Source organism: Nicotiana tabacum, chromosome 12 (genome assembly GCF_000715075.1).
Source record: "Nicotiana tabacum cultivar K326 chromosome 12, ASM71507v2, whole genome shotgun sequence".
NCBI classification, from domain to species: domain Eukaryota; kingdom Viridiplantae; phylum Streptophyta; class Magnoliopsida; order Solanales; family Solanaceae; genus Nicotiana; species Nicotiana tabacum.
Window position 1 is genome coordinate 109,526,993 of NC_134091.1, and position 12,428 is coordinate 109,539,420.

At 34.3% G+C, this 12,428-nt stretch overlaps 1 protein-coding gene across 4 annotated transcripts; it reads left to right on the top strand.

Moving 5' to 3' along the window:
• The first annotated feature begins 894 nt into the window (after positions 1–894).
• On the top strand, positions 895–9,256 carry LOC107776034 (CDP-diacylglycerol--serine O-phosphatidyltransferase 1). 4 transcript variants are annotated; one of them, XM_075226808.1, is made up of 15 exons: positions 902–1,228; positions 2,854–2,888; positions 3,049–3,247; positions 4,775–4,840; positions 4,932–4,991; positions 5,227–5,265; positions 5,494–5,584; positions 5,746–5,800; positions 5,924–6,003; positions 6,140–6,256; positions 6,387–6,471; positions 7,049–7,140; positions 8,276–8,529; positions 8,639–8,727; positions 8,811–9,256. In XM_075226808.1, exons 3-15 carry the CDS (start codon positions 3,087–3,089, stop codon positions 8,936–8,938), a joined length of 1,317 nt encoding a protein of 438 aa, XP_075082909.1. In that variant the 5' UTR covers positions 902–1,228; positions 2,854–2,888; positions 3,049–3,086; the 3' UTR covers positions 8,939–9,256. The 4 variants fall into 4 exon arrangements, with proteins under 4 accessions (XP_075082911.1, XP_075082908.1, XP_075082909.1 ...); XM_075226807.1 differs by lacking the exon at positions 2,854–2,888 and having other exon boundaries at positions 896–1,228; XM_075226809.1 differs by lacking the exons at positions 902–1,228; positions 2,854–2,888 and adding an exon at positions 1,935–2,183.
• The last annotated feature ends 3,172 nt before the right edge of the window (positions 9,257–12,428 follow it).

A 12,428-nucleotide genomic window follows, 5' to 3' on the forward strand; every position in this document is an offset into this window, starting at 1 on the left:
TATATTTTTGTTTCTGTTTGCACTTTCTTTAATTTCAAAGAGAAATTTATACCTACAAAAGAGTACTTTAGGTACGCAATAATTTAATGGTACCTAAAAAGGTCATACTCTAATAATAATTAATTAATACGTATTTTATTAATTATTTACTTAATCGTAATAAATTAACATGATTCAATGCATGCACAAGAAGGTTTTCCATAGATACTTTATTGGTATCAATAAAGATTTTTGTATGCAATAGGTCATTGGTGCGAGCAAATACTTGTATCTAATTAAGCACCAAAACTAATAAGTGGATGGCATGTGATTTATACGTAAATTTTATCAATTAATTATAAATTTACATTATCATAGTATTTATTTTTATATTTTTTTATTAGTTCGTTAAAATATATATATATTTTTATATTAAAAAATAGTTTTAACTTTAAAAATTTTATTTTATTTATTTTACCCTAAATGAGAAACTTTTATAACTACACAAATATCATGACAAAAAAAAGTTTTACTCTTTAATCTTTTAAAATCACAAGTTTTAAAAGTATTTTTTTTAACTAAGTGTCAATCAAACAGATTTACAGAAATTAAAACAGAGGAAGTAAAATTAATAAATGTATATATATATATATATATATATATATATATATATATATTCTTATCAGTATTGTACTCTAAAAAAATAATAGATGGAGATGAATAATAATTAATACTACATGGATTGCTATGTGCAATACCTTTATCCTGGCAATGCTGATACCTATATCTTTTTCCACATTTTATGCTGTACAAAATAATACTATATTACCACCGTTATCATAAAAAAGGAAAAATATAATTACACAAGGTAATTTCTTCTCATATGCCTAAGCCTTGATGTGCATATTACCCGGTACCTGTGCTGGCAGACCAACTGCAGAGAAGAGAGCGCCCCCCCCCCCCCCCCTTCTTCTTCTTCTTCTTCACCTTTTTCTGTAACGATATATATATATATATATCTATCTATATATATCTATATCTTGTTTTCCTTTTTCATAGTTCATCATTTCTAATCCTTCTTCGTCTCCATTTCTATTAAAGCCTCTTCTTTTCCTTAAAATCTTAAATTAACAACAAAACCCCCTCATCTCCCCATTATCTTATCGCCCTCCTTTGTTTGATCCTACGGCTAAAAAATCATCTCTTCATTCAATCCTACGACTCTAAGGATTTGTCAGCTTTTCTCTACGTAAGTTACCTCCTTTATTCAGCTACTGTTTTCTATCTATAAATATGTTGCGCGTATATTTTATATGTATGCTTCTTTTATTTCGAAAAAGATTGAACGGTTTGAAGTACAAAGTCAAAGCATTTAATTTTGGTATGGAAATGGAATGGGGCATTGATTCATTCATTTGATGTACTAATAAAAGTTGCTGACTTTATTAATGATTAGATAATTCTTGACAGAGTAGAAGTGAAAGATTGAGTTATTTGATTCTCAAAGCAATGAGTGCTGGAAAAGGTAAGGAATCTCTTACTCTATATATATATATATATATATATATATATATATATATATATATATATATATATCCTTTACATAGTACTCAACAATTACCACATAGAAAATAGGACTTAACTCCTAATCCCTCGTTTTACCATTTTATCCTTAATAAAAGTTGTTATAACCACACAAATGTTATGACCCAACAAATCTTTTACCCTAAGCTTTTTAAGACCATAATTTTCAAAAGTTTTTTTTTTTTTTTTTTAAAAAACTCCGGCAAAGTCAAACTAGCTCATCTAAATTGAAATGGAAAGAGTATATAAATATGTTAATGTATTAATGGTCATTTCTAATGTATTAAAGATTGGGTTCTTCTCTCTTTTGCCGTTATATTACCTATTTGTTGTTGCCATTTTTGGAATTCGTGATTAACATGTACTTTTCACTATGGTTTGGTGATAAGAGTGTGTATAAAGACATGCCGTGTATTCACTGAGTTGGTGTAAATACAACTATAAGTTTTTAACCAGCACTCTACCTTACTTTGTGAGAGAATTTGAGTTATTTTGAATTCTGGGCTGTCATTATTTTCTTCCATATGTGATTGTCCATTGCAAGCTGGACACCCCACTTTTATTTCTGAGTTGTTTCATCAACTTAAAGAAGAAGATTAGGTGTTCTATTTCTCAGGCTTGTATGTCCCAAGTGTTGACGAAGAATCAACTTTTATTCGATTAATGTGATTATATCTCTAATTGTTTGTGGTTCTAGTAAAGAGTTTTAGGTATAGAGTCTGTTGGTTTGTTCGCAATTGTTTCCATTAGTGATCTGCTCTGTTTTGATTGTAATGTTCCTGTAATAGCCAATTACATTGACTTCTTTTGATTTTTGTATTAAAATGGCTACTGTGCTTTGTGGGGTTTGTTGCATTTGCTTCTTTCTTTATGTATTGCGTTCAGTCACTTCTTGTTTTACCCAAAGATTTTTGTAGTTTTATACTGATAGTTGCTGAAGATAAGCTCTCGCACAAAAAAGATACTCCATATATTTATTTTAATTTTGAGGTTGCTGTTTAATTTTCATGCTTCCGAGTTCTGTGTCTTTAGAGGTAGGTTATATACAAAGGAAGCCAAAACGATATAGGAACAAAAGGTTCCATGTTGATTTTTTCTCCTTTTTGTTTGAGGTTGACTTTCCAGTATAGTTTTTAGTGCAACACATATTAGTCAAATAGAGTTTTAGGCAAACATGAGATCGTTTTGATTCCTATCTTTAGTTCGTCGTGTTCTTTGAGATTGTTTTTTCTGTTATTTCTCTTCGAATCACTTATGTCCTCATCTTTGTTTGTTTTTTCTGGAAGGAAGTCTCCTTATTCTGGATTGTGTGATTGTCTAGGAAGGTACATCCTGGGACTTGCATAAGTCGATACGAGTTTTAGCTCAATAAGAATGCCCCTTATTTGTGATGTTTGCTGGCGTGCTGTTGGCTTTCCCATTATCTGCTTCTGAAATCGTCTACGTTGGCATGTAACCCTGGACCCATTGATATTTTGTGTGCAGTGAAGGGGCTGAAGGACTTGAATTTTGTGACCAGACGTATGGAACCTAATGGTTACAGAAAGGGTAACAAAAAGAATCTTGTTACCCTAAATGGTAATCATAGCCCGTTGATTGTAGATGAGGAGCTGGACCCCTGGACAGCTTGGGCATACAAACCTCGTACTATTACGTTGTTGCTTATTGGCGCATGTTTCCTCATGTAAGTTTCTTAGTCAGCAGGCTCTATAAATCTTAGTTTATAACACTTAGGGATTAGTTCTTTCTTGACTGATTTGTCAGACTTCGATGAAGCTCTTAAAAGGTTTCTAATTATTGTCTTAGTTTCAGCTGGTTCTTCTAAAGTCTATATCTTGAATCCTGTCTCATCAAGTTTAATTATCTGCAGTCTATCTATTGTTTTGGATATTAACGTAGTAGAAATTGAACTATTAAATTTTGTTAGATATTTATTTTCTATCCCTCTTACCTGAGGTTCTCTCGGAACGGAAATACGACCACATTTTTCCTGGGTTTCAGCACCCAGTCTGTTTTGGTTGTCTGAAATCTTTAAATTATATATGAAGGGGAAGTAAAGAAATGATGAAAGAAAACCCAACCACAATATAACAGTCCCGCCCTTAAAATCCCCATTTGACAAGACCAGTACTCTTATAATACATGTAGAAAGTTTCCTCTGTCCAAATGAATTTTGGGGCAAGCTTCTTTCCGACCAGACTGACCTGGCAAAAATTATCTTCCTAAGAATAGCTCCCTTCTTATAAAAAGATATATAATGAGAATCAGCTGAAGCATTCAAGATTAATCTTTCTTATTCGAGAGTCTTATCAAACTCTCTGCAACTCTAGGTGCGACGCAAGTAGTAGCGATTGAAAGAGTTGATGGGGCATGATCACGATTATAAGCATCCTATTTAGTTTAGGGATTTAGGGATTAAGCCCGTTCAGGAACTGAGATGATTCATCTTAGTCTTGGTATGCCGGGTATGTCTTTGGCCAAGACCAGGGATTGACGAATAGGTGGCGGTCTATCTTTTTTTGGGCGAGCTGCGAAGCTACTTTTTCTTTCTTTCATTCCATCTGTTGCTTGATTGGTTAAAGAGAGAGCTTTGATAAGACTGTTCCACAAAGAGTGTAGCTAAACACTTCTTGATAAGTCTATCAAATTGTTGATCTAAAGATTCATGGCGGATATAGTTGTGTCAATCTTGTGATGTGGTCCTCGGCTTCTGAAATCTGACTGCCAATTTTCATTCCATAATTCCATTTCAGGGATCTGATCACTTTGTTGACACTATTGTCTATTTCTTCTTCTTTTAGTGTACATCTTGGTAATTAAATCAAGATGACCTCCTGATGCACAGCATATGACATGTCAAAGACATAGGAAAAATCGTTAACTTTTCCTCTTTTCTTTGATTAGTCATTTGGTAATTCTCTTCTACAGGAAAATATAAGGGTGTTTTTCATATTTAACTCTTTCTTTACCAAAATTCTGGAAAAGAGAAAAAGCGCAGTTGCTCTGGGGTATTATTGAGTGATATTGTGATACAGCCAAAGCATATAGCACACTTGGGCTATGAATCCTTACTTACTGGTTATTGATGCTTTATCCATTTCTTGTTCACTATTTACTAGAATTTCCTAACTTTTGAAAGCTAATGTGATTTGCTGTTGGACATGAGTTTATATGTGTATGTTCTGACTTGCTTATGTCATCACTATTGCAGCTGGGCAAGTGGAGCTCTTGATCCACAAAGCACTTCATCCAGTGACGTTTCTACTTCTGTGAAAAGGTTTGCCATTTTCAGTACATTTTTATCCAATCGTTTTTCTTAATCATGTGTGAGAAATTGAAGTAATTGTTTTTTTTCCTTCATCTGTTAGGGGCGTTTGGGCAATGGTTGCTGTTTATCTTGCCTACTCTTTGCTGCAAGCCCCCTCAACGTAAGTTGTTTTCACATTTTATTTGTCTAAGAATGAATGGTTTGAATTTTTGGGTATTTTTGTGTTAAGACTGTTTGGGTGTTTCTATAGCCTAAAAAAGTTGAGTTAATGGTTATTACTGGCGTAAATGTCTGTATTGTTCACCACGCGAGCAGTGAAAGGATTTACCCGCCAAATTCTGATACAGGCGCACATGTAGAATTTTTTGGGTGATATTCTCTCTTCATTTTGACAGGATTCTTTATGGAGCTTCTTTTACTCAGTTCTCAACTAGGCGAGTCCAGGAAGTCGTGTTCTTAAATTTTATTTTCTTCTTTGAACTTGAAGTTGGAATTTTTCTACAATGTAATTGTAAACTAACTCGAATTTTTAGTTTCCTCTGGCTTTGAATGTGGTTGAGAATTCACCTTATTTTCTCCTTGTGGACCTCAAAGAGCAAATTTATGTGGAGTTTGTGGCAATAGCTTTCTACCCACTTAATTTTTTCAGTTCTTTCTTACAGGGTACTTATTAGACCACATCCTGCCATTTGGCGCCTGGTTCATGGAATGGCTGTCATTTATCTTGTTGCTTTGACATTTTTACTTTTTCAGGTGGGTTGGTAAGCAGATGTTGTTTCTTATTACCCGTTGTGTTAATCAATCAGTAGCTTTAGTTTCTTCCATCTCTGTTTTCTTATTATATTTATTCATGTGTTGTTGCAGCCATTTAATTAAATTGTGAATATGAAAACTCTGTTCCTTTCTTTTCTCAGAGGCGCGATGATGCTCGTCAGTTTATGAGATATCTGCATCCTGATCTTGGTATTGGTAAGGATTTTGATCTACTCGTAGAAATGTTTTGTGATTCAGTTCATGCAGGTCCGTTCTGTTCATATGTTTTGCATGTTTTGCTTTGTGGCATAGCTAAGACCAATTTGACTTGCTATGCAGAACTTCCTGAAAGATCTTATGGTGCTGATTGCAGACTCTATGTACCTGAAAATCCCACGAACAGGTTTAAGAATGTCTATGTATGGTTTCTCTTTGTACTACTTTTTACCTCAATTTTATTTTGTTTATTAGTTTTGTTCTGCATGTATGCATTGAGCCTGCTAAAAGTAATAGTCTGGACTTCAAACATATCTGAGGGGTGTATTTACTTTGTAGGACACATTATTCGATGAGTTTGTTCTGGCTCATATATTAGGGTGGTGGGGAAAGGCCATAATGATACGTAATCAGCCCCTTTTATGGGTCTTATCAATTGGGTTCGAGTTGATGGAGGTCAGAGCCTCTATGGCTTCTTTCAAATGCTTTAAGCTCCGGCTTTTTATTTTTAAATACGACCATTTTAGGCAAGTGGTTAACTGATTATTTTCCTTGTTATAACTTGTCTTTACACTGCTATTTTCAGCTTACTTTCCGTCACATGTTACCAAACTTCAACGAGTGCTGGTGGGACAGCATTATTCTGGATATATTGATCTGCAACTGGTTTGGTGAGAAATTTGAAGCCATTCTCTTGGGCTGTTATGAGATGGGTCATATTTGGACATGCTTATCTTAATTGATGACCATTATTTGTCTGATGAATTTTTAGTATCTCGCTACTATATTATTACATACATTTGAGACAGAACAATTTAGGGATGATTTAAATATATTTATACATTATTGTGTGTGGGTACTGTTGTATATAACATATATACTATCAGAACAAGCCATGAAGGACATGCCACATCCGAGCAATGATGTGATTATATTATGGACAATGTTATTGAATTTGGTATCAGTTGGCACATTTCGTGTCATTCGTGTAGCCAAATTTCAAGGACCAGTCTGAAGATTAGAGAAAAATTATTTAAAAAAAAGTTGTGATGCCAGTTGGTGTCCAGTCTTCTTAAATGTTATTTCACTAACATGCTTCAATATGATACTTGCATGTTAAGTGAAATTACAAGGGGTTGTTACAAGAAACATTAAACTTTATTCTCTCCATAGCTAGTTTATATTCTTTTGACTTGTTCTTTAGATTGATAAAATATACTAAAACTTAACCTTTCTGGTTTCCTTTAGGCATCTGGGCTGGAATGCGTACTGTTCAATATTTTGATGGGAGAACATATCAATGGGTTGGTTTAAGCCGGCAGCCAAATATTATAGGCAAGGTTTGTCCCTTCAACTGTGTACGTTGATTGTAAAAGTCTGTCTGGTTTGAGTGTTATCATATAATGCTTAAATAATTTAATGCTTAAATATTTAATGTGTTTGGTGTTGAGACATCGTAATACTGCAACATTTGAGCAGTTTGTTGATAAATGTCTTATGTGGATTCAGTGTGAACACCATAACTGCAACTAACTGTGTAGACTAATTGCTATTGGTCATTTTGGCTAGTGGAGTTTTCAAATATTTCTGAGAGAATGTTTTTCTTTTTATAACCGAGAAATCCCGAGAACCAGTGAGGCAGTGACACAGGGTTTGAAACTCGGTGGAATTTGCTCATTGTTGCTGATAGCCTTTTCACCCCGTAATTGTCCTTCATTCCCGAGAGAATGATCCCTGACTGTTAACTACAAATATAATGGAAATATATCACCCCTAAAGGATAGGTGATTGTGATTGTTGGATTTGAGTAGTTGGCATCCATCATGAGTTAGAACACAAGTTGTCCAAGGAAATTTGTCGGTACCTGGTGTTTACTTTGTGTCCATCTTTCTCAAACCAGTGAGGAACCACGAATTCCTCAACCTATGGTATTATTTAATCGTACTGCATAGGATACTCGAAGCGAGATATAGATATTACTTGACCGAACATCAATATAAAGAGGATTGGATTTAATTTTATAACTCTCTGCAGGGTGTTATGCACGTATATGTGATCTGCACCTTGTCTTTCAAATTCTTGTTGTTGAATTTTAGATCAAGATCTTCGATAATGCATCCCATCCAGTTACTCTATGTTATGTACTTCAAATTAATTCACCACCTAGTTTGGAGTTGGAGTTGAGGTGTAGTTGACTAATTGGTTGAATGATTTTAACTTGACTGTACTAACAGTTCTAGTTGGGTTCCTGGAGCTTGGAGCTTTTGGCAAAAAGCTGGCACTATAAAGTATTTGAGTCAGTTATTGTATGTTGAGTCAGGTTGTTTCACTAAATCTATGTTCTGGCATATTCTATATCTGACTTCAGCGCTACAGTTCCTCCAAATTTCTTAGGAGGAATATGAATTTTTTTGTCTTGACAGCCGTATGAATGGTTTTTCGTTAGACACATATAGCTTCCTTTTGGTTTTGCAGGTCAAGCGAACACTTGGCCAATTTACTCCAGCACATTGGGATAAAGATGAATGGCATCCCCTCCTTGGTCCCTGGCGATTCCTTCAAGTTCTCAGTCTCTGTGTTGTGTTCTTAACCGTAGAATTGAATACGTTCTTTTTGAAGTTCTGCCTTTGGATTCCTCCCAGAAACCCTCTGATAGTGTATAGGTTGGTTCTGTGGTGGTTACTTGCAATACCAACAATTAGGGAATATAATACTTACCTACAGGACAGGTAAATCCTACTATTTTATCACAAGAATTATGAATTGTAGTGTATTCGTTGCCTGGCGTCTGTTTTCTATGTGCTTCACTTTTTTCCCCGTACTCCACATTATAAACAGGAAACCAGTGAAAAAGGTGGGAGCATTTTGCTGGCTTGCACTAGCTATCTGCATTGTTGAACTCCTAATCTGCGTCAAGTTTGGACATGGTCAGCGCTCAACACCATTCTGAATTCTAATTGTGATGTATCTCATTAGTTAGTTAATCTCATCCCTTTCTGCCATCTTTCAGGATTATTTCCGGACCCCATGCCTAATTGGTTAGTAGTTTTCTGGACATGCACGGGCATTGGCCTTGTGATATTTTTGGCTGCATGGTCATGTCAATTACACCGTACAATGAGGAAAAAACAGCAATGAGTTTTTGCAGTACTTCCATTCTTTATTCCTTTGTGTTATTTCGGGTAACCAACCGTCTTGTAAATACTGAATACCTTTTAACTGTATATGCTGTCTTCCTAGGTTAGGTATTACAGTTGAAAAATGTAGTGAATCACAATTCTTTATGGTTAGGTCATAGGTTGGTAGATACCCTGTTTCACTGTTTGTGCTGCCTCAGTCTGCAGGCTCTTTTTTCCCTTCCCTTTTTGTAATTTTTTTTTTACAGGTGTATGTTGAAAGTGTTGCCAAATATAAATTTCAGTTCTATATCTGAGGTACATATTTTCCCTCTCCTCATTGCAGATGGACTTAATTATTCCCTTTCAAATTGTGTTTACTTTGCATGTGAGAGTGTGGTCCTCGCAAAAGTTCTTAGGTAATCTTAACCATGTATAGCCCTAGATTCTATCTCATATTCTGATTAACCCTTTCAAGGTTAATGTGAAACTAGGATTTTGAGTTTATGGGTTCTGGATTCTAGAAAAGGTAGACTGAATTTTGGATAATTATTTATACATAATAAATGGATTTTGAGACACAAATACAGTGTTTGGGCGAAAGTTATTGGGTTTGGCATAACTGTACTCCCACTCTAGCTCCAAGAGCTATTGTTCTCTCAAGGAATAGTGAGTTTAGCCAAAAGGAAACAGAGAGAATCTGACACAAAGAGAGTTGAGATATGTCTTTGTGTTGGAGGTATGATACATCTCAAATACTGTTGCCGGAATTTACTCAGAATTTTACTTGTATCTTCACTAAAAGCCTTTGGTCAGAGTTAAAAGCTTAGAATTTCCCCAAAGAATACAAGGAATGGAGACACCAAATGTACCTTCCCATACTAATTCGGATCTCTTTTTGATTCAACAAATGGTTGGATTCGATAGATTCTTGCTAAACAAAGTTAAAAATTAATCAGGAATAGCCTGAACAATACAGAAACCAACGAGTGAATTTTAGTAACCCTGTCTAGTCAAATGGAATATAGGTCAAGATGATCTTTATACGTGTTTGCTCTCACCTCTAGCATCTATTTAACTTATTTCACATTTAACATATATTTTAGATCTTGCATCGAATTGTTGTTTGTTAAAAATGGGTTATTCTTGTATAAATAAGTATATTAAAGGACTTGGCAAATTATTTTGGTGCGAGAGCGAATAGTGACATTTTGAGATAAATAGGCAAACATGAGTGATTTGGAAATAAACCCGTATTCCATTTGACCTAGACAGGGTTATTCACTTTTGGTTTTTTTAGGACAAAAACATCACTCATGTTTGCCTATATATCTCAAAATGTCTCTATTCACTCTCACTAAAATAATTTGCCATGTCATTTAATATACTTATTTATACAAGAATAACCTATTTTTTAACATACAACAATTCGACGCAAGATCTAAAATATATGTTAAATGACTATTTTTTAAGGACCACTTTTCAAATGCTTATTATGATAATGGCTATTAAGTCAATATAAGATTTAGTAGTAATTAGGAGATGTAATTACTGTAGCGAGAGGTTTTATCAGTTGGGACAAGCCATTAATCGAAGTCATGTGACACATAATTTGAAGCTTGACCTCTAATGGACAAAAAGCTAGTCAAACTTTCAAATATTTAGCCCAACGAAAAAAAATGACAAGTTAAAAAAAAATGAAGACTAGTTTGGCTGGGTTGGAATGACAATATAGTGATAAGATTCTAAATTTCTTTTATATCTTAAAACGAATATCGAATATCATAAAAGAAAACTGTCTCAAAACAGTAACAAGAAATAACACTATTAGTCACCAGAATCAATGAAAACATTGTCACAAAAAACTTTATGACGACATTAAGTGAGTTTGGACATAAGAATTGTAAAATTCCAAAACAAAAAGTGATTTCTTTTTTAAATAAAAATAATATTTAAAAATTAGAGTTGTATTTGAACATGAATATAATTTTGGGTTGTTTTTGAATTTTTGTGAGTGATCTGAGTGAAAAATTTTTAAAACAGTTTTTTGAAAATTTTTAAATTTTCAAAAAATTCCAAAATTTATTTTCAAGTGAAAATTGAAAATTTTGTGGCCAAACATTGATTTCGAAAAAAGTAAAAAAATTCTTATGTCCAAACGGATTCTAAGATCCGTAAAACTAGTAATGTAATTGAAAATTATTTGTGATGATCCTTAGAAGTGGTCACAATTAAAAAACAAAATTGCCACAAGAGTAGCAGAGATCATCACTAAAAAAAAATGCACACTAATAATTTTATTATTCTAAAAAATAATTACATAAGGGTTTATTCTTATATGAATAGGCATTTTAAATGATATGACAAATAATTATAGTGAGAGAGTGTGGGTAGTGACCTTTTGAGATATATAAACAAATATGAGTGATTTTATTATCCTAGAAAAAATAAAAGTGATTTTCTTGAGTAATTTCTACCACATGTGAAATTAAAAAATAACTAGATTTACAAGTGGTAATTGAAAAATAGCTACAATTTTAAAATTAATTAAAATTTGCCTGCTTTTCATGTAAAAATAAATCTGAACGAAAACACTGTTCAAAATTTGGAAAATATTCTAGCATAATATACTGGACTTCCAGCATAATATACTGGTCCAGCATAATATGTTGGAAGTTCATACACAAGTGCTCTAATCTCCAATATATTATGCTGGAACTTTCCGTGTGTTGGAGTTCCAGCATAATATGCCGGAAGTTCATACACAGGTGCACCAATCTCCAGTATATTATGCTGGGAATTTTTGTGTTGCAATAAAATAATGGCTATTTTTTAATGACTTTGTAAATGCTGCCTATTTTTCAATTACCAGTCCGAAAACGGGTTAGGCCGTGCTATTTATCTAGTTAATTGACTCCAGTTTCATCCAACTTCTCCATTATTCAATATAGCAAAAAGAAAGCACAAATCCTGTAGCCTGACATCTTAAAGACATAACTTCGATGGTAACTTTGGATATGCTCTGAAACAATGAAGACTAACAGAATAGGGATACTAATAGAGTGAAGACCCATCAGAATTCTGCATGTTTGCTTACGGTATTTGTAATTTTCGTAATGTTTGACGACCAAGGGTATGTGCCATGGTCCATGCTATTCGTCGATGACATAGTTTTGATTGATGAGTCGCGAGTCGGTGTTAACGAGAAGTTGGAGGTTTGGAGACATGCTCGTGAGTCTAAGGGTTTCAAGCTGAGCAGGACGAAGACGGAATACCTGGAGTGTAAGTTCAGCGCTGAGCCAGGGGAAGTGAACGTGGGTGTGAGGCTTGATTCGCAGGTCATCCCGAGTAGAGGCAGCTTCAAGTACCTTGGTTCGGTTATCCAGAGGGGGAGGGGAGATAGACGAGGATGTCACACACCGTATTGGGGTAGGATGGATGACGTGGAGGTTAGCATCTGGAGTCCTGTGTGACAAGAGAGTGCCACCGATACTCAAAGGTAAGTTTTATAA